At 44.5% G+C, this 25,117-nt stretch overlaps 1 protein-coding gene across 1 annotated transcript; it reads right to left on the bottom strand.

Annotated features, from left to right (window-relative positions):
• Window positions 1–146: 146 nt before the first annotated feature.
• Window positions 147–21,631, bottom strand: CPLX4 (complexin 4; the record flags this gene model as incomplete). The annotated part of the gene is made up of 3 exons (XM_080684233.1): window positions 147–374; window positions 16,054–16,141; window positions 21,465–21,631. The coding sequence occupies 3 exons, from the start codon at window positions 21,629–21,631 to the stop codon at window positions 147–149; spliced, it is 483 nt and encodes a 160-aa protein (XP_080540359.1).
• Window positions 21,632–25,117: the final 3,486 nt, after the last annotated feature.

Genomic DNA, 25,117 nt, shown 5'->3' with positions numbered 1-25,117 from the left:
TGTTGTGTACGTGTTTGTAGAGAGTTTTGCCATCTTGGTTTTTCTAACCCTGCTCACTGCATTGAATATGTGCTGCTCAAGTCATTCCATAGGAGAGTGGTCACCTCTGTCTTGACCTGGTCCCCTCCTCCAGCCCCGCCCGCCCCTCACATCATAGAACACTTCTGCTCTGCTGTCTGCTTGATTTCTGTGATCGTGGCCTGGGCTTTTTCTTTTATGGTGTCCAAGTCCATATTCTGAAGATTCTGTAATTGCCCCAGAATAGAATCCTTATCTTCTTCCTCCTCGTGATCTTCATCTACCATTTTTCGGAGATCTTCGGGCAAATCCACATCATCTCCAGCCATCTGGATTTGGTTCTCATCCATTTCACTCTATGTGGAAAAACAAATGCAGAGATAGACCAATCTAAAACAAGCAAACAAACAAATAAACATTAAAAGTAGCAGGAAAACAAATGTCTGTTGAGGAATGAAGGGAATGGCATGCCTGGTTGTCTCTCAGCAGAGTCTGGGCCTGGTAGCTGTCATGGAGGCTGGGGGTCCTGGTTGAGACACCCCTCTTTCAGTGCAGTTGGGTGGATCAGAACCTCTAGCACAGTGGTTCCCTGGACCCAGCAGCCTCACCATCATGTAACAACATGTTAGAAAGACAAATTTTCGGGCTCCACCCCAGACCTAGTGAATCAGATACTCCCAGTGGGGCTCAGCAATCTGTGTTTTAAGTAGTCCTCTCTGTTGTGCTGATGATGCAAAGCTTGAGAATCAGGCACCAACCAGGCTTTGGGCTTCAGCAGCTAGCAGCCCCAGGCTGAGACTCAGTGGCCCTGGCTGATATGATTCTGGAGGGTGGGGTTTGGGTTCACAGTGGCCTGACAGTGCTCCCCCATTTTAGTCATCACTCTTGAGTAGCAACTTCTACTTAACTATTGCCCCTTCTACTAGACAGGGCCCCTCATGGGTGCAGAATCTTGTCAACTTCAGCCTTCCATCCTTGGCACCTGGAAGCACGTCTGGCTCCCACTCAGCATTCCTAACTCAGTTTGCCTTACAGTTTCATCTTGTGGTTCTAGGCATGGCTGTCCCAGATTTCTAAGAGCATGCCACCTGATATCTTTGTTTTGTAATGAGAAAGAAGAATCTAGAGAAAAAGTTTCTCTGGGAAAGGTAAGGGCTGTTGACATCCCCAGATGGATGCTATGAGATAATTTTCTGAGATCAGGTTGTAACAGGTGCTAAACTGGGCCTCAGGGGCAGATAAAATTTAAGAGAATGTCAGAAAAGCAAATGATAGGAAATATCTAAGTAGAATTGAGGGCCCACCTTGATATGTTGTGCAGTCTTTAGTTTGTCACCAAAGCACATGACAAATCACATAAATATAAAACGATCATCTTAGTCTTAATCAGGCCACATAGATTTGGTTTTAGAAAGATTTTGACACCTGCTGAGTCCAAGGTGGAGTTCAATCAGCATCTACAGAGAGCATCCCACCCCCATTGCCTGGGCATTTAGTAGTGATAACCATAAACAAATATTGGTTGTCTCCAGGTCCAAATGGTGAGCCAGGGCCATGTGTAAACTTGAGTCTCCATCTCCAAAGTGGGTCTCCAAGGGCCCTTCCCATTCTAACTGTCCAAGGCTCCATATTTCTTCAGCAGATCCTTTGAGAAGCTGGAGGCCACAGCCTTTCCACAGAGCTGCTTCCTGTATTTGTTTTTCTGGGCAGACTAATAGCGAGCCTGACTCTAGAAACAGCTGGACAGGCAACCTTCTGATGACAGTGCCCCAGAGGCATGGTCCTCACACAGGTCCTCCTGAAGGCCTCTGAGAAGGCCCACTCCCAGTGTCACCTCCGAGGTCAGAGAAGCCTCTCCTGCACTTAGCCAAGTCTTGGCCCCTCAAAGTGCTTAATGGATTAATTAGTTCCTAGTCAAACTGTTGTGGGGATTAATTAGTTAGTTAATCCCCAGGGACTCTCAGCCAATCCTCTCTGTCAATTTATTTTTTATTTACCTACCCTAGCAGTTGCCTTCCTGCTGATCACCCTCTGGGCAGTTTTGCTGGGAGGAGAGGAGACATGGAATTGCAGCCTGTAGAGTGTCAGCTCATGTCAATGAGGGACATCTGTCTTCTCTTATGCACCCCAAAATAACATGTAATGATTTGAAAAGACATTCTTGGGAATTCTGACACCCCATCCCTCTAGTTGGTAATAAGATCTCTGCGGATGTCACCAGGCCCTCAGAGGGGGTGGGGGTTTGTACTGGGCCACTGTGACTCCTGCACTCATGGTCAGTCCCATGAGAAGGCCTTGCTCTCTTGGCACCTTACCTCTGGCCTAAGAATGGCCCATTTTTGCTCAATAGGCTCAGCTTTCATAGCAACCTGGGCCTATTCATTTTCCATTTGTCACCAGGCCCTCAATTCCGGGAGAAAGCCGCCTAGACGCCCAGCTTCCCTACCCTGTCAGACCCATCCTCGTGTTTATGGGACACAGAGGATGAGCACTGATGGAGGTCCCAGCTCACAACCTGGCCTTCCTTTTTCCAGGTTGTGGCTCCATCTCTCCCTGTGTGTATGCTTCCCAGATACCTGCCCTACTCTTCAGCCCTAGCAATACTCAGGCCAGTAGCTCAGGGTACTCTCAGGATGACAGACCAGGTGCCGAGGCCTGGGCAGGCCCCAGAATGCATTTAGGCAGGGAATTTGGTCCTGGGCAAATAAAGTATGGTCTAAAAGAGGGGTATGGGCTCTGGATAGGCCCATCCCTTTGGCCTTGCAGAATTCTCACCCCATGTGAAGGGGTGTAGCCTGAGAAAAGACAGTGGGGAGCCCTCTACAGCATGGAGCCAAGGCAGGTGGCCCAAGTTGTCCAGTCTAAAGGCAATATTGGGTGCTATGGTTGGTGTGGCTCAGTTGGTTGGAGCGTCATCCTGTGCATCAAAAGGTGGTGGTTTGACACCAGTCAGGGCACATACATAGGTTGTAGGCTCAATCCCCAATCAGGGGAATGCTGGAGGCAACTAACTGATTGATGTTTCTCTCTCACACAGATGTTTCTCTCCTCTCTCTCTCTCTCTCTCTCTCTCTCTCCAAATAAAAATAAGTAAATAAAGGCAGTGTTGGGTGTGGTCAGAGTTCTATAACCACCATCCTTCTAGAAGGACAATGCTACTGACAGTCTATTAGCAGCACAGTTGCTTCTGGTGATATTTCTAGTACTGGAATCAATTTCCTGGATTGTGGACATCTTATGACTAAGGGTAGGACAGGGCCAGTGAGTGGCTAGAGGACAAAATGATATACTCTGAAGCCAAGCCTGGACTCCTGGCCTCATTAGCCCTGGGTCTTCACCAAGTGAGCCAGCTCAGACCTAACAGGCCAAGGGCCAGAGTCCCATTTGTAAAAAGCTGAAGCAGATGCACACTGCTTTCCTGCAGAGATGGCCTAATGAAGTATGGTAGCAATCATCTCAGGTAGAAACTGCTGTTTGGGTTCTGTACTTATTTGTTTGCTAAAACAATAGAAAGTTATTTTGATTTTCTGAACTTATGTATGCTATCCCAATACTCCATTGATGATGGTTTGAATATCCCATTGATTGTGATCTCACTGGTCATCGAAGCACATTCTTCTGGGAACCAGGACAGCTCAATTATCCTAAATTGTCTCAGTGGCTACAGATAATGAGTTTTGGTTGACCCAGTGGTCCCGGAATCAGAACAGACCCTAAATTGCCTTAGTAGCTACAGATAATGCATTCCGGTTGACTCAGTGGTCCCAGAATCTGGACAGCACAAGTATTCTAAATTGCCCCGGTGGTCCCAGATAATGTGTTTCTGTTGATTCAGTGAGTCGTAGATACTTTAGATAACTAACTTGCTCAATTTCGCTTCTGTAACTGAACCAGGTTCCTCATTCCAGACCCAAAGATGTAATCGATACCTTTGTGATATTCTGCCAATATAAGCCAGATGTGGCAAGCTGTTCGGGGCTGCGAGGTTTGGAGTGTTGAATGGCTCCCTCGTATGCCGCCGGCTTTTAATAAATGACTCCATAATTCGACTTCTTGAGGCGTCCTTTGTAAGATGGGGGTACACTACAACACTAGGAAAGTGGGGAGATCATGGGGTTTGGAGTCAGGAGACCTGGTTTGTGCCCCAGTTCTGTCATTTGCCTACTGCATGACTTTGGGCAAGTCAACAAACATTTCTGGTGAGGGCCCCCTCAGAGGATTATTGAGCAGATTGAATGAGACATGTTGTGAAACAGATTTGTAAATGTCTAAGACTGGGACAAACAGTGTCTGTGGTTATTAATGTTTTAGAGGAAGAAAGGCAACTTGGTATCAAGGTCTCTGCTAAAAGGGTTCCTGGGATAAGGCAGGCATGGACAGCGAAACAGATCAGGGAGGGGTATAGGCCCTTAAGAGAAGGATCCGGGACAGAGCAGGCAATTAAGGATTATAAGTGGGATTTATACAGAGGGCCCTGGGAAGCCTTGCCTTCTCCTGTCTAATGAACCGCCCTGCCTTGTCTGCAATATAAACAATGAATGTCTTGTCCAGACTTTCTGCTGCCCACTGACAGATCTCAGGTTGGATATTTTGACACTGCTCACACATATAGGAAAGGCAGTAATGCCTCATTACATCCCACAAATATAAGTGCCATTACAGCCAATAGGAATCAGCTCCAGGTAGGGAGGCTTGGTGCTGAGAACCAGGGCATGCATGAATGAATGAATAAATAAAGGAAGGAATGAGTGAATGAAGTGAACTAGCATACAATTAGGGGACTGATAAGCTACACTGTATTCTTAGAGGTTCTGTTTCAGAGGTCTTCTCATTTCTAGAAATCTTATCAATTTGGGATATTGTTTAATGCAGTTAAGAGCTCATTCTTTTTATGCTGACTCAGTTTTAATCTCTTGGTTTTTAACCAGATTTATAATCTTTTTTTAAAAATATATTTTATTGATTTTTTTTACAGAGAGGAAGGCAAGAGGGATAGAGAGTTAGAAACATCGAAGAGAGAGAAACATTGACCAGCTGCCTCCTGCACACTCCCCACTGGGGATGTGCCCGCAACCAAGGTACATGCCCTTGACCAGAATCGAACCTGGGACCCTTCAGTCCGCAGGCCGATGCTCTATCCACTGAGCCAAACCGGTTAGGGCAGATTTATAATCTTAATCACCAAGTACTGAATGCCCCATTACTTAAATAGCCCCATATCCTGCCTTTGGTCTTCTCTATGACTGATGGATGACTTTTCGTTGAAGGGTAAGTACGACCCTGGATCCAGACTTCCTATGCCCTGGCTCTTGATCAACTAGCCTTCATCTTGTAGCAGACTTGAGATATAAGGACAAACCGTCATAGATGGTTATTTAGTCAAAACGCTGAGCATTCACTAGAAGCGTTGTTAGAGTCTAGTCAGCCAGCTTGGTGTGTAAGCAAATACCAGTGTGTTGGATGCTAGGTAGCTTTGATTTGTCTTGGGTTTATCTATTTTGGTCTACATGATACCAGACAGCTAGATTAATGGATTTCTTTAATTTTGGTGAGTTGATCTAACATTTGATGTTTACATATTTGTGAGGATCATGGACTTCAACAGTCACTTGTCTTCATCAACCACCCCTCACTGCCTCTAGCCCAGGTGACAGCAACTCCTGGTTCCTGTTCTGCAGAGCTTAGGTGAGTGGGAATATAGAGCAAAGAATACAGCCAGTCAACAAACACCTCCATAGAAAGTAAAAGCGAGAAAGTAAGGGGGATCTGGGCCAGGCCAGAGGGGAGTAGGCATGAGGATTTGGGGGCCAGACTCCTATAGACATTCATCCTTGTTCTGACCAGGGGATCTCATCTTGCCCTGACATTTACAGACTGTGTAACCGTGGGAAGTCACTTTCCCTCTCTCAGCTGGTGTTCTTATCTATAAGGGTGGGTGGGAGGGTTAGCTGAGAAAGCTGGTGTGGCTAAGAAACATGTATTACATTCCCACTGGGCAGCACCAGGGTCCCAGGATTCTTTCTTCCCTTCCTCATGTCCCCTTAGGACGTTCAGTCCACAGCTCTTTCAAGGGTGTGAGTAGAAGGAGCAAACTGAACTGGTGTAGGATGGAAGGAGAAGGAACAGAGGGCCTTGGCTGGGCCTCTGATGGCCTCTTCATCAGCTCCCCCCACAAACAACTGCTCAGAAGCAGGAGGTTCCGGTGTCCTGCTGAGCAGCCCCCAATTCAAAGGAGGAGGGCAAAGAAAGGTTCACAGAACCATACCTTTCTTTAAGAGGCAAATTTTAAATTCAATTCTAATGGAGCTTTCAGTGTGATACTTTGAAAGACAATTCTATTGATAGACTGTCTTCTATCTTCATCTTTATTCAAACTGCACGATGCCCTTAATACAGCAGACAAACACCAGGTGTAACTAAATCATGGAGCTCAGCAGGGGGCATGACATTATTTTTCAATGACTAACCTAGATTGACAATTCCGTTAATAGGATTAGGGTTCATTGTGGAACTGTTTTCTCTTATTAATTTGGCTTGACTTACATACACATTTTGAATTGGCTAGGAAAAGGGGCACCTTTGTTTTTAGACATAATCTTGTAGCTTTATTTAAAATGTACCACTTCCCCTAGTTGAAGAAATATGACATCTTAATTATAATGTCAAGGAGCCTTTGCATTTTATACAGAATTATAATTTTGTATTATAATATTATGATCGCAAATTCAGACTTATTCTTTTCATGAAAATTTATTTTAATATAACTCTCATGGCAGATAGATTCTTTCTGCTGTTTTTGATACTTTATTCTTTGGGTATGGTTTCTCTCCCCCCCCCCCCAACCTCTTTTTCCCAATAACAACAATCATAGCAAACCTTTTGCAAAGGGGTGTGTGTGTGTGTGTGTGTGTGTGTGTGTGTGTGTAACTTTCACATGCCAGGATCCATACAAGGCATTGAGATAAAGATGAAAAACTGAGCCCCTTTTTGTTAAGCAGCACAGTGTAGTTAGTAAGAATATTCAGGGTGGAAAAGGCATAAGAGACATGTACTCAGGTATTAGAGGAGCAAGGAGGAGACTGGGGAGAGAGAGGTCATGGAAGGTTCTGGAAGAAATGGCACTAGATCAAAGTCTTACAGGAGGGAAGGGGGCCACAAGGAATAGGGCATAGAGAAGAAAGTGGGAAAAAAGTACAGTCCAGGCCGGGAGTGGCACGAGGCTGGAAAGACAGGAGCCACATCATGGGGCCAAGGGGTTTGACTTCATTCTAAAAAGTCGTGGTAAGTCAGTCTCTCTCTCTCTCTCTCTCTCTCTCTCTCTCTCTCTCTCTCTCTAAAACGGGAGAAACAGGATCAAACTTGCCTTTTGGAAACCTCACTCTGACGTTTTAAGAGGAGCAAGACTCAAAGTCAAAAAGCTACTAAAGAGCTATTGAAATAAAAGAGGTGAGGAATGATGAGGCCTGAACTTGGGATGGAGTTGAGAATTGTTTAGGAGGTGGAATTAGCATGACATGGTTATTTGCTGGAGAAGGGGAAGACTTAAGACTTCCAGTTTTGGGAAGGGGGGGTAGAAAAGTGCAGGGGATGAGGGGCTGGCCAGGGTGAAGCCAACAGGAAACCCGGTTTAAGGGATAATGAAAGACTCTGTTCTGGAGATGAGGTTTGAGGAGCCCCAAAGAGAGGTGACATTTAGGGAGAAGGTGTGGGCTGGAAGTCTGCACAGCAACACACACATAAGTGGTGGCTGGAAGCAACAGCAAAATGTAGCCATCTGGGGAAAATGTTTGACTGGCGAGGGAAAAGAGCAGATGGAGGGAGCACCCTCCAAATTTGGGGCAGAAGGGGAGGGTTCGCCATGAAGAAGACAGAGGAGAAATAGTTTGAGGAGAATGAGAACCAGAGGGTGGTGTCCAGAAGCTGAGAGAGGGCTTCAGGGAGGAAGCAGTGACCAGTGCCTAACAAAACAAAGAGAAACAAAAAGATAAGGGAATCATTTGACCGAGTGTCTGAAGGAGAACGGTGGCCACCAGTCCTTTAGGGAGGACACCTAGAAAGCACGTTTACTTTGTGTTTTCATTGGGAGAGACCCAACTCCTTTATAAAGGAGAGGCCAATAGAGAGGAAAACCTGAACATACAGGATTAATGGACTGAGATCCAAGTCCAACGTGAGCATCATGGCTTGCCATAGCATCTGAGGCCCTCTAATTACTAGTGATTGGAACACCGGAGGAAATCAGCAGAGCGGACGTGGACATGAGCACGATCATGACCGATGTGTTTTCTTAGATGTGCTGCAGATGCTGCCATTTGATCACTGCACTTATCTGACTCCTTGCGTCATTACTGCAATTAAATGTGGTCATCAGAAGACATGGGTATGACACATGGGACTGTCACTGACAGTAAACAATAACCTCAGAGAGGAGGCCTTTTATAGTTTGTCTCTTTCTCGCAGCCCAAGCTTCCTTTCCTTACTCAGCAACCCGGTGACAGCATTCTTTTCCACAGAAAACACCCGCCAAATAACTTAGAAAACATAGTGCTGATTCCCCAACGCGACATTGTTATCCTCATTATACCCGACAGCTCCCGGGAAGACATATCCCTCAGGTCTGCTCTCTACCGGGCCTGCGTAAAGGGGCCCAGGATCGCCTCCTGCTGGCTACACAACCATGTATGGATGTGACCCTGAGGAATTGTGAATGAGGCACCCCAGTTGTCCCTCGTTAGCAGGGGGACAAGTTGAGTGTGTCCAGCTTCCGGAGGACTGTTGATACTATTAGTGTGGCAGCTTGCTCACCATGGACTTTATAAGATGGCCCAGGGCTAAGAATTCTGCAAACCTCGAGGGAGGGGAAGGTTGTTATTAGGAGCCCATGAAGGCCTGGGTGACCCGTTCCTTCTGCCCTGCACCTTTTTTCTTGTTGTTAGACAATTGTGTTCAGTTCTCAACTCTACCATCCTCAGTGGAGAAACACAGGTTAGAGAGGTTGTGGAGGGAAAGGGCATGAAAAATACCAGGAGCATAAGGAGACTCAAGGCCCGGTTGGTTATAGTAAGATTTGTGGACTTGGGGAAGATCAGATGAAACTCAATTTACAGGAGTTTTATGATTATGCATTGAGTGTACACCCATGTCATGTGCTTTTCTGTAGATAAAAAATGAGTTCAATAAAAAGAGAAATAACACCCAACACTGGGGTGAAGGAGCCAAAGTGCCATGGTGGCTCAGGAAGAGACAGAGAAAGAGGAAGGGGCTTCCAGCGTGCTCCCCAGATGTCCCCGCCTAGCCCAAAGGTTATTGCTGACTGTTAATAACAATACCATTTGCCTTACGGATGACTTTTGATCACCATTTAAAAAAATAGTCATCATACTGTACATTACAGCCCCAGGGCCTATTTCCCTTCTAAATAAAAGTTTGTCCTCTTGACCCCCTTCACCCATTTTGCCCATCCCAACCCTTGCTTCTGGCAATCTGTTCTCTCCCTCTGAGTTTGTTTTTTTAAGACTGCACATATGAGTGAGATCATACAGTATTTGTCTTTCTCTGACTTATTTCACTTAGCATAATGCCCTCAAGGCCCATCCACGTTGTCACAAATGGCAGGATTTCCTTCTTTTTCATGGCCGAATAATATTCCATTGTATATACGCCACGATGACCATTTTTAATTGCAATAAGGAGATAAGTAATCAATGAAGTACAGGAATCAAGGTGCCCCCATGAAGGAGATGTATGTCGTGACTTGAGCATCTGTTGTCCCATCTCCACCCTACCAGTTCCTCACCGGCCCAGGCCTCTGTCCACCCTCTGCTGCGCTAGGAGGGTAACATTGGCTGGTCAGCCCCTCATTCCTTTCCCTCCAATTCACTGGACACATTGCCATGGTATGGAGTTTTCCAAATCACCATGTTCCCCCTGGGCACTGCCTAGCCTTCCAGGGCGGCCCTCGGGGATGCATCTAGGAAATGAAAACCTGTAACTCCCCATGGTTTTCAGATGGCACTCAAGGGTTCTTCTGCAGAATCAAAGGAAGACCTAACATTACACCCAGTTCCGTAGTAGTGGCAGCACGAGCCTCTCCACATGCAGGGACTTGACACAGCATGAGATCAAAGCATGGCATTCAGGCCCTTGGAAATGGCTATCCCCACTCATCTTTTCTCCTAAGTCATCTCCTCTCAAGGCTGCATATGCCAATTCCACAAGTACTGTCAGTCTTTCAAGACCTCTGGCTACCCTGGTTGCTGTGGAGACAGCTAAAACCTCCATCCTGGCATGCCGTGCATGGGAGCCTGCTGCTCAGATGCCCCCCTCCCACCTGTCCCCACCCAGGTCCCTCACATGTGCCGCCACCTCTTGCTTTGTGACAACTGCTCCTAAGAGGGCCCTCCAGGCTCTTCCAGGCTTGCTGCTAGCACAGCTACTTCAGAATAAAATGTGCAATCAAAAGAATGGACTTCAAAAAAAAGTGAACCTCAGACATTTATTTCTGTTCCCCAGCAGCACCACTGTCCCTGCTACAGCCCACGGTTCCTGCAGAAGAACTGAAAACAGTCATAGCGAGGGTGCATTTCCCTGGGGCTGCCTGTGCCCGCTGCGACTAGGGACACCAGGGGGCGCCAGGGGCCCGGATTCCTGTCCGGCGCAGCTGCCGCTACTGTGGGCTCCTAGCGGACCCAGGCTCTGGCTGGGACAGAAGTGGCCATTCAGCACAGACAGGAAGCCGCAGCCCGAGGTGTGATGTCTGATGGGGGTTGGGGGGTGGGGAGTGGAGACTGGAAAATGTGGCTCTCCCCCAGCGCCCCTTTCTAGCCTAGAGGCTATTGAAGGCCCTGCTGCACCCAGAGCCTCAATGGGGCGGATGGGAGGGGAACTGTAACCTGTTGTCAGCCACGAGGCAGAGGAAGTGCCCAAGTGGGGGCTGGAGGCAAACGCAAGGTGCTGCGTTTGGGGCGTTCGCCACATCTGGGGATAATGGGACCAAGTGGAACATGATGGATCATATCCCCGCCCCCCCCCCCCCCCCCCCTAAAGCAGCAGTTGTATTATTACTATTTTCTACACCATAGGCAAATTCTTGAAGCATTGTGTGTAGAACCCATTTTAACAAAACACAGCCATAACGAAGGTGGCCTAGGAGGCCCCCACCTGACAGCAAAGTCTGCAGCAAAGGATTAAGTCTCATCTCTCTGTTTGGATTGTATGTGGAATTTAGTCGTCAACTCACAGGTCTGTGGTCAAGCCGTCAGACAACACAGAAGAAGGAAAAGGGATGTGCCCGGCTGCTGGGGGTGGCATTCTGTGACACTTCACTGAAACAGTGACCAGTGCAGGCTGTCTGTTCCCAAAGTCTTCATGCAGTTTTAAGCCACGTGGAACTGAAAACTGCACTAAACTTTTGGGACGCCTGTAATATTAAGAAGAGAAAGAGCAGAGACCATGGGGTGAAAGGGACGGTGTTCAAATCCTTTCTTAAGTCACTCTTTTTCATGGGTGAGAGGCCTAAGTTCCAATCCTGGCTGTCACTCAATAGCTGTGGGGTTTTAAAAGCTATTTAACCTCCCCCACTCCCACCCCCACCCAGAGGCTGCACCTTCCTTGTGCTAAAAGTGGTGTTAGTTTCTTACATGAACTCAAAGGCCTCTTTCAGGGTTAATAAAAATATCAGGTGAGGTCTCATAAGCATGATGAATTTGAAACAGTACAGAAAAGGGGCTATATGAGCACCGCATCATGCAATGAAAGATTCTGGACTCCACTGTTAACCATTTATCAGCTTTGTCATAGTCCCTCCCATTCCCAACCCAGCTGGCTACAGGGAGCAGTACCCTAGGCAGTTATAGTCACTGTCACTCCCCAGGGCCTGGCCCTCTCCAGGGAGGGTATGAAAGCGCAGATTTCACGGCTGTAATTCTTTCCTCTTTCCATAGTTCCTGTTAGAGAGGCTCTTGTCCCAGATGCTAGCTTGGCTCAGAGATGCGGGAATTATTTTTCTCTGAAGAGCATCAAAACCCTGCTGCTAAGCCTGAAGGGGCTCACCCTGAGGATCGGGAAATGAACAAGACCACTGGCTCACCAAGGAAGAAAACAGTCAAAAGCTCCGATTCTTGAAGTTCAGAGACCTCGAGTTGCTGTATTGTTTATAATGTCAGTGCGCTTGCCCATGGTCTCCAAGTCCCCTAGTTGTTATGACCAAGAAATGACTTTTGTGCAATAATAAGAGCTATCGTATATTGAGCTCTTTCCATTAGTCAGGCACTGTACTAGGCTCTTTACATATATAGGGCTGGGCAAAAGGAGGTTTATAGTTGTGGGTATGCGAAACAGAGTTTATTCTTGTATTATTATCTATTAATTATTGTATTATTTAATTTATTTTTTAAAATATATTTTATTGATTTTTTACAGAGAGGAAGGGAGAGGGATAGAGAGTTAGAAACATCGATGAGAGAGAAACATCGATCAGCTGCCTCCTGCACACTCCCTACTGGGGATGTGCCCGCAACCAAGGTACATGCCCTTGACCGGAATCAAACCTGGGACCCTTCAGTCCCCAGGCCGATGCTCTATCCACTGAGCCAAACCGGTCAGGGCATAATTATTGTATTATTTTATATACAAACAACTATAAACCTACTTTTGCCCATCCCTATTTTATCACAGACAAAAACCTTATAAAGCAGGTATCAATGACCCATGTTATAGGTGGGGAAGCTGAGGCTCAGATAGTTTTAGAAGCCCCCTGAGGTTGCACTGTGTCAGAGTGACAGAGCCAGAATTGAAACCCATTTCTCATTATATTCCATAGAAGGACAGCAGAGCAGCTGCCAAAAATAAATCCTTAAAAAGCCCCACCTTTGTGGAAGAGACATGGCATGTTGGCTGCGTGTGTGTGTGTGTGTGTGTGTGTGTGTGTGTGTGTGTGTGTGTTTAATTTCTGCTTCGTTCCAAACAAGATTTGTGGTGCTTAATCAAATGTACCCAAGGCAGGAGGCAGGAACTTCAGTTCAGCAGCGTAAATCTGAGTCAGGCATCCTGCCTGGTGGGGCAGGGGTTGGGGGGTGGGAAACCACAATACCAAACAGCAGAGACACCCCAGGGAGCACCAGGAAACCCACCAGACACTGGGAGTGGAAGGCACAGTGTTTAGAAGCGCTCCACTCTTCCACAATGCAAGCACGATGGGGAAAAGTACGTGCTAAACCGGAATACAGGGCACAAAAAGCAAGGCATTCTTTTCAAACTTCGTTGGTCTCAAAGGCAAATGAGTTCAATGCCATTGGGAGTTTTCCCATTCTGGGTCCTAGGGATCAATCTCTCCCACAGGGTGGGTCTATTTAACCCTTTGGTGACTTCAGCAGTGATCTTGCATGGACAGTGTGGCCTGTCTCCCTTTGTTTCCTTGCTTGTCGCTTCAGAAGTCAACTTTCGGGGATCTGCAGGAGACCCATTGGGGGAATTGGTTTAGTGGCTCTCATCCTGGGGGTGGGGAGTTGCGGCGGGGAGGACCATGTACTTTGGAGGATCTTCCTCTCTGGTTTCTCCAGGTGGAAGATGTTCTCGTAGGGAGCGTGCACCTCCAGAATGTGAAGTTGAACATGGACCTAGAGTCATTGAGAGGAGCTGGGCGATCCCCAGGAGGGGGAATGTCTGAGCCAGAGGAGCTCAGTGCTGGGCCCTCTGTCACCCATGCAGGCCTGGAAGAGTGCGTCTGAGCCCTGCCGCACATGCCAGCACATCCTCTTCCCTCCACTCCACCAGTGAAATAAAAACAGATGTGCAGTAGATGCGCTGTGAATAGCTTGGTCCTCTCAGCCAAGACAGGTAGGATGGAGCCAGGTGATGACCAGCCCTCCACATCATTCCCCAAAAGAAGCAACCGATCATTCCTTTGACATAGAGGCAGAGTACTAATGAAGTTAGACCCCGGGCTTTGCCCTTCCGCTGTGTGGCCTTTGGGAGGAGGGCACTTTCTCTGGGCCTCTGTTTCCCCTACTGCAGGACTGAGCCTGCTCACAGAACTGTGAGAGGAGGAAATGAATTGCCACGTGCAGAGCACTTGGCACAGTGCCTGCACTTAGAGCTCAGTGAATGGCAGCTGTGATCATTAGCCCCATTATGAATTTATATATAGCCGTTCTAGAGTCTTTAGGTAAATTTACATTAAAATGTCATCTGTAGGTGTTCATTTTGTTGAGTGGAAATGGAAGTTTATAGAAGCAGAATGACTGGGATCCAGTCTTTATGAACTTTTACTTTAGTGCTCTTTTCACTATACCATGCCTTGGTTACACTTAAGACATATACACTAGTGGCCTGGTGCATGAAATTCATGCACGGGGGTGGGGAGGGTCCCTCAGCCTGGCCTGCACCCTCTCCAATCTGGGGTCCCTCTCACAATCCAGAACCACTGGCTCCTAAGCGCTCACCTGCCTGCCTGCCTGATGCCCCTAACTGCTCCCCTGTTGGCCAGATGGTCCTAACTGCTCTCCCCTCCTTGTCTGATCCCCTAACTTCCTATCTGCTCTCCCCTCCTGGCCTGATCCCCCTAACTGCCTATGTGCTCTCCCTTCCTCTCTGCGTGCTCAGACCCCAGCACAGGAGTGTTGAGAGCTCTCCACTGAGGCCCCACCCCCATCCTGACGCTCCCCTCAGGCTGGGCGGCACCACGGGCCTGCACACACTTCTGCTGGGGGGCCGCCCCCGGTAGCAGCCTCACGTCCTGGTGGCACAAGTCCCCGCCCCCATCCCCGCCCCCCAGCTCCCATGTGCGCGCACCTTTGACTGGTTATGACTCGGACACCTTAACGGATAAATTAGCATATTCCCTCTTTATTATATAGGAGATATATATATACATATATATATATTAGAGGCCCGATGCACGAAATTCGTGCAAGGGGCTTGGCCCTCACAGCCCCGGTTTCATCTGGAAGGTTGTCTGGATGGACGTTCTGCTGTTTGGTCTAATTAGCATATTAGCTCTTTATTATATAGGATGTTCACACATCTATATAATTTGTATTTATGTATTCATATATATGTATGTATAGATATATATAATGTATATATATAGTAGTTCCCCCCTTATCCATGGTTTCACTTTCTGTGGTTTCAGTTAACCACAGTCAACCACAGCCCAAAATATTAAATGGAAAATTCCAGAAATAAACAATTCAGACATTTTAAATTGTATGTTCTTCTGAGTAGTGTTATGAATTCTCACACTATCCTGCCCAGTCCCACCTTGTACGTGAATTGTCCCTTTGTCCAGTGTCTCCACACTGTTTATACTCCCTGTCCTTAGTCACTCAGTAGCAGGCTCGGTTATCAGGTGGACTGCCGTGGTATCACAGTGCTTTGTGTTCAAGTCACCCTTATTTTACTTAAAAATGCCACATTCACATGACCTTTATTAATATTGTTATAATTGTTCTATTTTATTATTAGTTATTGTTAATCTTTTACTATGCCTAATTTATAAATTAAACTTTATCATGGGCATGTGTGTATAAGAAAAACTTAGTACATACAGTACAGAGTTTGCACTATCCATGGTTTCAGGTACCTGCTGGGGGTCTTGGAACATCTCCCCTGTAGATAAGGGAGGACTACTGTATACATATTTTCATGACCATAATCCTTTGCTGATCATCAAACATTCTCCATTTTTAATTATGTAAGAAATGGTTGGAGGGAAGGTAGGGGAGGGTGGAGGTAAGGGGGAGAGATCAACCAAAGGACTTGTATGCATGCATATAAGCCTAACCAATGGACACAGACACCAGGGGGGTGAGGGCATGAATGGAGGGGGTGGAGGGGCAATGGGGGGTAAGGACACATATGTAATACTTTAATCAATAAAGAAAAAAATAAAAAAATAATAAAATTAGCATTATAGATTGCAAAAAATAAATAAATAAATAAATAAAAACACAAAATAAAAATGTCTTTTTATGCAAAAAAAAAAAAAAAAAGAAAGAAAGAAATGGTTGGATGTTTATTGTGTTAAGAGTGCCTCACCTTTGGAAGTCTGTACTTTTCTCTGAGATGAACTCTGAGGCACGCCCTCTCTGCCTTTTTTTGTGTAAATGAAGCATCTCTTTCCATCCTAAAAGGAAAAGAAGAAAGGATCAGAGGGTGTAGAGCTTAGGAGTTCAGAGGCCTGCTCAGAGGAGCCAGACAAGGGGCTACACCTTCCAGTCCCACTGCCCTCAGACGTGGGAATGTGGTGTGGGAGCTGCATTTGTAACAAGCTCCTGAGTGACTTTCCAGCCAGCTAAAACATCCAGAACTGGGGGTGCTTTGGAGGCACATAGTATTAGGGATGTAATATAAAGCCATTTCCCTTCCTGGTCACCCCCCACCCTCCAGGGGTGTTCCCTTCCCTGTTTGAAAGGAGGCAGCCCTTCAAAGTGAGACTGATTGCGTACTGCTCTGGGGACCACCTAACTGGACTTGTGATTGTGCTGGTTTGAAATAAACTCCCTTGCTTATGATCCCAACAGAGGCAGACACCTTTGGGAATATCTGCAAAGTTCACAATACCACCTCCCCTCCCTGCCCACAGAAGTGTATTAACTGGGGCTAAATTTACACACACGGCCCTGCCCTCTAGCTGGATTGGATTGGACTAAACTGGGTAAATGAAACCTCTCCTCTGGGAATTTGGGTGGGACTGAGGAAGTGGCTGGAGCTGGTGGCTGGAGCTGTGACAGGTGAACACGGAGGCCATGGGCTGTTTTCCATGGGTCACCTGGTCTGGGTAACAGATTGAGGAGAGAGCTCCCTGCTGAGAAGGAAGAGCAAAGCTGCCTTGTGAGATAGAAGCAATGGCTAGGGATGGAAAAGACTGCTAGTGGCTTCCCAACAGCTCTCTGCGTCTTGGTTTAGGTCCAGGCGGGGCCTGATGGGATTTCTCTTGGGTTTGGGGAAGCATCTTTGCATGAAGCACTATTTGCATTGAAATAAACTGTTTCATTTTCAGGTGGCTAAACTGATTTCTATTCTCAACTGCAAGTTTTGAAATCATCTTAACCATGACGTGGAAGGCTGACTGCTGGAAGGACTGGGTCTGAAGCACTCAGATTACTAGTAAACTGCTCAGTAGGCACCCCCTGAACCGACTGCCCGCCACAAAATGTCTGGCCTGGAATAGGCAGGAGGGAATACTGGGCTCAATCTTCTAGTTTTGGAGTGGGAAACAGAGTAAGTGACTTATCCAAGCGACTTATCCTGTGGCATGGGCAGAAGCAGGTTTTTTTGTTCCTCCCAATATTTTATCATGAAAAATTTCAAACATACAGAAAAGTTGATGGAATTTTACAGTGAAACCCATGTACTCACCATCTAGATTCCACAATGAGCATCTTACTAAGACATGTTTTATCATATATCTATCCCCCTCTAACCATTCATTTATCTACCTTGTTTTTTGATGCATTTCAAAATTGTAGAAATCAGTACTCTTTCCCCACTGCAACATGCACGACCATTAATTATAGTTGTCTTTGTTTGTAGTTTTATTATCTATTTACCATCTATCATCCATCTATCTACCTATCGTTGTTCTATTGATTCTGTTTCTGTGTATAACACAAACTCCTATTAAGATATAAAAAACATACTGTCACCTGAGCACATTCCCTCATCCCCATTCCCAAGCAACACCTACTCCCACTGTGTCCTTGCCATCATAGATTGGTTTTGCCTGCTCTAGAACCTCACATAAATGTGACCATACACTATGCATTCTTTTGTGTAAGGCTTCTTTCGTTCACCATAGGAAACTTTTGAGATTTACCCAAGTTTTTCATTTATCAGTTTGTTCCTTTTTATTACTAGGTGTATTCTACCATATGAATATATATCGTTTGTTTATTCATCCTGCTGCTGATGGACACCTGGGCTATTTCCGGTTTGGGGCTACTGTGAATGAAGCTGCTATGGACATTTTTTACAAATCTTTTTGTGAGCATGTATATTCATTTCTCCTAGGTAATATCTAGGCATGGAATTACTAAGTGGCAGGGTAATTTGGTTGACTAAGTGTAGTTTTATTAGAAACTGTCAGACCTTTACCTCAGTGGTCATACTCTCATACATCTCACCAACCAGAAGAATTCTATCACATTTAGGCCAACTTTTGGTACTGTGTCTTTTTAATTTTAGCCATTTTGGTATGTGTGTAATGGTACCTTTAATTTTTAATTTTAATTTTCATTTCCATGACAACTAGTGATATTGGGCTTTTTTTTTTTCATGTACTCATTGGCCATTTATATATCTTTGTGAAGTATTCGTTCTCTTTTTAAAAAGTATATTTTAAAAAGTATATTTTTATTGATTTCATAGAGGAAGGGAGATGGAGAGATAGAAATATCAATGATGAGAAAGAATCATTGATGGGCTGCCTCCTGCATGCCCTACATTGGGGACTGAGCCCACAACCCAGGCATGTGCCTTGACCAGAACTCGAACTGTGACCTCCTGGTTCATAGATTGATGCTCAACCACTGAGCCATGCTGGCCAGGCTAGAAATTATTTTTATATTCTAGATCCCAGTACTTCATCAGACATGTTTTGCAAATATTTTCTATATTTGCGGCTTGCCTATTTATTTTCTTAATGGTGTCTTTTGATGCACAGAAGTTTTTTATTTTGACATCTAATTTATCACTTAAAATTTGTATGGTAATTGCTTTCAGAGTATTGTTTAAAAAATCTTAGCCTACTTCCAAGTTGCAAAGATATTCTATGCTTTTTTCTAAGTGCTTTATAATTTTAGCTTTTATATTTTGATCTGTGATGCATATCAAAGTTCAAGTGACAAACGTTACTGTAGCAATTGTTATACCATAGTTAAAATAAAGGGACATTTTAATGTAATTAGAGACAGGGAGGGATAAGCAGATTGCTGTTTTATTTAGACTTTTCCAATTGTTTTCTGTTTAGGTGTAGACCTCTTTCAGTATTAATCTTATCAGTAGTGGAAAAAAAATCTGAAGATAGAAGTAAAATAAAAACGAATGTGCAGTAGAGTGCATTGTTAAGTAGGTTTCAGTTTACAATTAGTGGAGTCAACCCCACAACTTTTCTAAAATGATGAGGACAGGTTTAGAAGGTTTCTACTTACTAGTATTCATTTTAATGATTGCATGTACTATGATGTCTATAGCTCTCTCTACATGAAACTTGTGATGAACCATTTTGATGCTCACTTCTTTATGTTGTATTTTTGGTGATGAAGCTCTTGAAAACTCAAGCAATGGACTAGAAGTCATGCCTCTTGCCATGGAGAAGCAGGCTGGCCCCATTGTCTCGTTAATATTTCTTACATTAGATGACTACATACATTTATAATACACACACACACACACACACACACACACACACACACGAGTAGTTGGCAGATAACCCAATCCAATAAATAAGAATATCATTTGGGTGTTTTGGTCTTTCATCTGTCCAGATATAAAATTAAGGAAAACCAGGACATTAGTTAAACAGATGTCATATCTGTGAGCAGATTTATTACTGAGACATATTAAATATTTTACAAGATCAGGTGTATAGTCTAAATACCTGACCATTTTGCCCAACCGGTGTGGCTTGGTGGTTGAGCACTGACCTATGAACCAGGAGTTCAGACAATTAGCTTTTATATTTTGATCTGTTTCAATTCTCGGTCAGGGCACATGCCCAGGTTGCGGGCTCATTCCCAGTGGGGGATGTGAAGGAGGCAGGCAGCCAATCAGTGATTCTTTCTCATCATTGATTTCTCTCTCTCTCTCTCCCTCTCCCTTCCTCTCTGAAATCAATCAATCAATAAATACCTGACAATTTTCCTTTTATAAGCCCACTTGAGCTGAGAATTTGGTGCTATTGTTCTATTTCTTTATTATACTTGTTTTTGTTTTACATGCCATAGGCAAAACTAAACAATATTCAAGGAATGCTGCTTTATTTATTTATTTATTTATTTATTTATTTATTTGCCTAAGTATTATCTTAGCATCAACATCACTTTTGTGGTTGTATTTACTTTTTAAAGCTGACTTTCATTTACTGCAGAGCTAAACATAATAGCAGTCTAGATAGTTTCTAAGCCATGATTTCTTTCAGAATAATACAATAGACAAGGTTTCCATTCAATGTAGGCCTTTGTACTTAGTTTCCTCCAGGTCATTAACCTTTTCACTTATAATCATCTTAGCAATAGGACTTAGGCAACTCTTATGTAACTGATCGTTAGCAAAACAGCCATAGTGGCAAAAATATTTTCCTTTTGTAACATATACTGAACATTTAACCTCAAGATCAATGTTTCAATTCTTACTTGATTACTAAAAGACTCTTAAATTGATTCAACCTTGAACTTAAAAAAATTACATATAAATTGCACTTATTTAAAGATCAGTCTTTAATAGTGAAAAATTGTTGGTGATATTCACATTTCATAATACCCAACTAAAATACTATGGATATTTTATTTTTATTACATTTTATATAACCATCAGAATGTCCTTAATTTTTGGAGGTATATGGCTGAAATAGGGGTGAAGTATGATGAGTCCTGTAATTTTCTTTAAAAGTTGTTCTATCTATCCATCCATTCAATTAATCTATCTATAAGCAAATATGTCACAATATCATATGCTCTGGCCAGTGTGGCTCAGTTGGTAGGAACATCGTCCCATATACCGAAAGGTCACAGGTTCGATTCTTGTCAGGGCACATGCCAATCGGTTTGCCTACAGGAGACAACAGATTGACGCTTCTCTCTCACATCAATGTTTTCCACTCTCTCTCACTTCCCCTCTCTAAAAATACCAATGAAAGTATCCTTGGGTGAGGATTTAAAAACTATATATATAATAGGTATATATGGGTATTCATTATACTGTTTTTTTTTTGTCTTTAAAATTTTCATAATATACAGCCCACAAATTTATCCATAGTCAGAGAAGCAAGTCACGTTGTGCTTTCTAGTCTTTTATTTGCACATGTGAGATCAAGATGGCTGTACTACATGTTCTTTAAGGCCCTCTTCCAGGTGCCAAGTCTGAAGTCTTACAATTTGAAAGCTTTCTACGTGCTAGGACGGTGAATTTCAGAAAACCGATAAAGATAGGTTCACATTTTTTCATGAGGATATTTAAATTGAGGTTGATTAAAACGCGCCTGGATCAGAAAGTGTTAAGCTGCTTAATAACGTCATATAGATTCACTTTTCCTTCTTCCTTTCTATTCATACAGGTAGGATGCTACAAAACTGTTCACTTTAGCCGAACACTTTTCACAAGGTTGGAGGCAGACAGCACAAGGAAAGGCATCTACAGGGCAAAGAGAAAGATACTGGGGAGCTGGTGAAGGTAAGGCCTGCAGGAACTCCGTTTTGTTTTTAAAGGGAAATGAAGTTGCAGGTACTCACTTATCCTCGATCATTTGCTTCTGATATTCCTCATATTCCTCTCTGGTCATCCCTTGAGCTGTGGCAGCATCCGAGGTCCCTGCTTCTTCTTTATTTTCTTCAGACCTGCCACCAAATCCTAAATTCTTTACCTGGTTACTTATCATAGTTTTCATAAAGAAAGCCATTGTTTCTGCTTCAGAAAAAGAAAACCAAAAACTCAGACTAAATCTGAAGAGAAAAAAGACGAACTCTCCAAATATCTTCAATGACAGCCACGCCTTTAAGAGCAAAGGACTTTGCAGGGCCTCATCTCCTCAAGGGCGTCCTGATGGAGAAGAGTGGTTTGTGGCTGTAAGCTGGATTAGAGGCGAGCTACCTTGGATGCAGAGGCAGATGGTTCAGATTATGGAGGCCTACAATCAGATGGAACCGACCACTTTCTGAATTAATACACTAAGCTAATTTCAGAGGGAAAAAATCCTTCCCATTTTCTACCCTCCCTCCTCACCCATTTCTAAATTTTATATTAGAAGCACAGCAGGGTTTATATCCAGAGTTCTTCAATTAAATTAGTCTGACATTATATGGCTGTAGTATAATTTCCAAATTCTAGCCCAGAGCATAATGTCCTATTGAAAAGTGAGTCCAATGAGACTCAAAACCCAAAATGCTTCATTAAGCAAAAATAATCCTTTGATCCATCATTTTATATTATTGGACTTTGTGCTATGCAAGGATTTGCCTTTGGTTTGCTTGGATTCTGTCCTGCTTCAGTGGTTACTGTGTCCCATCTATATATATAAAAAGCCAGCGACTGTAACACCGTAACAACTGTAACGACCAGTTGCTATTAGGCTCACTGTGGCTAGTGAACCAGCCCGAGCAGGGGGTGGGGCCGGCCAGCCAACCTCCCTCGAGCCCTCCCCTGGCTGGCCCGCCCCTGATCGGACTCTCCCACCCCAATCAAGGGCAGGGCCGGCTGGCCAAATGCCCCCCCTCCTTTCCCCAGCCAGCCCCACCCCTGATCGCCCCCCCCACCCCAATAGGGGGCGGAGCTGGCCTGCCAACCTCCTGAAGCCCTTACCCCTGCCCAGTCCCACCCCAGATCAGCCCCCCCACCCCGATCAGGGGCAGGGCCAGTCAGCCAACCACCCATGGCCCCTCCCCCAGGCCGCTGGCCCCCGATGGGCACCTCCCCCCCATTCAGGGGTGGGGCTGGCCAGTCCACCACCCACAGCCCCTCCCCATCGCAGGCCCCACACCCAATCAGCCCTCCAACCCCAATCGGGGGTGGGGCCCACCAGCCAATTGCCCACGGCCCCTCCCCCCAGCCAGCCAACCTCTCGCCATCTCCTCCTCCCAACAGGCCCAGCCCCGATCCGCACCAATTGGGGCCAGGCCAGCCGGACCCCACCCATGCACGAATTCGTGCACTGGGCCTCTAGTACACAAATAACTGTGGCAAGTCTAAAGGGACTGCCAGCGGTTCCTTATTTTTACATCTGGAAGGTTCTCTCAGCCTTCTGCACTGAAATGGTGCACTCCTGCATGGAAGTGATGCTCTGGACACTTTCGGTGCTCCCATCCGGAGGGTAGGGACATATAGGTCACGTCATCAATGTGTGATAGGCTGCCTTCTCTTACATACAGTCCACTTCCTGGGTGCTCTCTTTAAGCTCAGTGGTGTACAGTACTTGGAGAAAACCTTTGACAATGTCTAGTCACGCAGCAGATTCTCAATGGTCCTTGTTTTCCTCAGGTCAAGGGAGGAATCAAGTACAGCTAAGACTTTAATCTACATTAGTATCTTTCTAATTAAAGCATTCCAAAGCAGGGGTCAGGAGGAGATGTGGGCTATTTTTTAAAAAATCTTTATTGTTGAAAGTATCACATAGGTTCCCCCCGCCCATTAACCTCTTCCAGCCTGCTCCCATTCCTCCCAACCCTACCCCCACAGCATTGTCTGTATCCAGGGGTTATGCATACAAGCTCATTGATCTCTTCCCACCCACCCACCCTTCTCTGCCTTCCCTCTGAGGTTCAATAGTCTATTCATGTTTTTTTCTCTGGGTCTATTTTTGATCATCAACTTATTTGGTTCATTAGATTCCATGTATGAGTGAGATCATGTGGTACTTATCTTTCTCTGACTGGCTTATTTCACTCAGCATAGTACTCTCCAGGTCCATCCATGCTGTTGCAAATGGTAAGAGTTTTCTTTTTTATTGCCACATAGTATTCCATTGTGTAGAGGTACCATAGCTTTTTATCCACTTATCTGATGATGGGCACTTAGGCTGTTTCCAAATCTGTTATTGTAAATTGCGTTGCTATAAACATAGGGGTGTATGTATTCTTTCTGATGAGTGTATTGAGCTTCTTAGGATATATTCCTAGAAGTGGGATCACTGGTCAAATAGGAGTTCCATTTTCAAGAGATGTGGGCTAGTTGCAACCTATGCCTATTTTAACTGTAGACATGAGCCCTTCTAGGAAACAGATGACTATCCTTCAGATTGTACAAACTATGTCATCTGCATTTTTGCCTAAAATGCTTGTTTTATATACTTCAAGATCTGCTTCCCCTTTTGCTAACCTATTTAAAATTTTTTATTTCCCAAAACAATGACTATTTGCTGAAGATCTGTCCTATTATAATAGTTTTGGTCAGAAAGTAAAATTCCCCAAAGCCAACATGAATTTGGTAGGTCTGACAAAAAACCCAAAACAATAAAAATTTATTTCATTATATTTTACTATAAATTATTAAGTTATTTATATTGATTATAAAATCTACTACTAAAATTTCACTTTATTAGGAATTAGGAAATATTAATGGTAATGATGTCAATTCTAAACTAAAACCAGTTTGTAAAGCAGCCTCTCCCTGTCCAGTCCTTTTCTGTGTATGTGTGTATGCTGGGGGCGGTGCCTAGCATTAGAGATCCTTAGGTGGTAGCCACACCAGTGTGGAAACTGAATACTCTTGGGCATTGCTTTGTTTCATGAAGTCAAGTCTCTCATTGTCTCCCCAAAAGAAAATTCTATTGAAAATGGGACATCTTTGAAAACTTTTTAATCCTTATTTTATTACAATGGCCTTTCTACTTGGGACATTCAGTAACTGTATTTGCTGCTGTGTGTAGAATCATTCATCTCTCCAGAAAGGGAAAATAAATGGGACCACTAGGTGTTACCCCTCCAAAGGCTTCTCGTGCTCCTTGAATAAACCCCAGATGTTCACTATGGCCTGCAAGGCCATGTCCCAATACCCCAAAAAGTGTCTAGCTAGAGCATCTAGTTTGCACCATACAGCCCCCTGCAAGCTCACTAATCAGGCTTAAGTTCCCTTTGATTTCTTTTAAACCCTTCTAATTTATTTAAATCTTTTATTTTATCCAGTATTCTCATAAGAGGGGTCCCATTTCCTTAGTCTACCATTTTCTGAAACCACTTTATAAAGGTTCTCTTTTACATGCCACTAATCATGGGGGAGAGTATTATGAGGAAATGAAGGTCCTCTTTACTGAGTGGTGAAGCCAAAATTCAAGCCCAGATTTGTCTGACCCAAAGCTCTACTCTTTCCTTCTTATACTGCATGACTCTCAGAATTGGAATTACTTGGTTAAATGGTGCTTGCTAAAAAGATTAAAAGATTTTTTTTTACTGCC

This window comes from Plecotus auritus, assembly GCF_963455305.1.
Source record: "Plecotus auritus genome assembly, chromosome: 8".
NCBI classification, from domain to species: domain Eukaryota; kingdom Metazoa; phylum Chordata; class Mammalia; order Chiroptera; family Vespertilionidae; genus Plecotus; species Plecotus auritus.
Note: the sequence above shows the minus strand (reverse complement) of the source record. Positions and strands in the feature narration are given on the sequence as shown.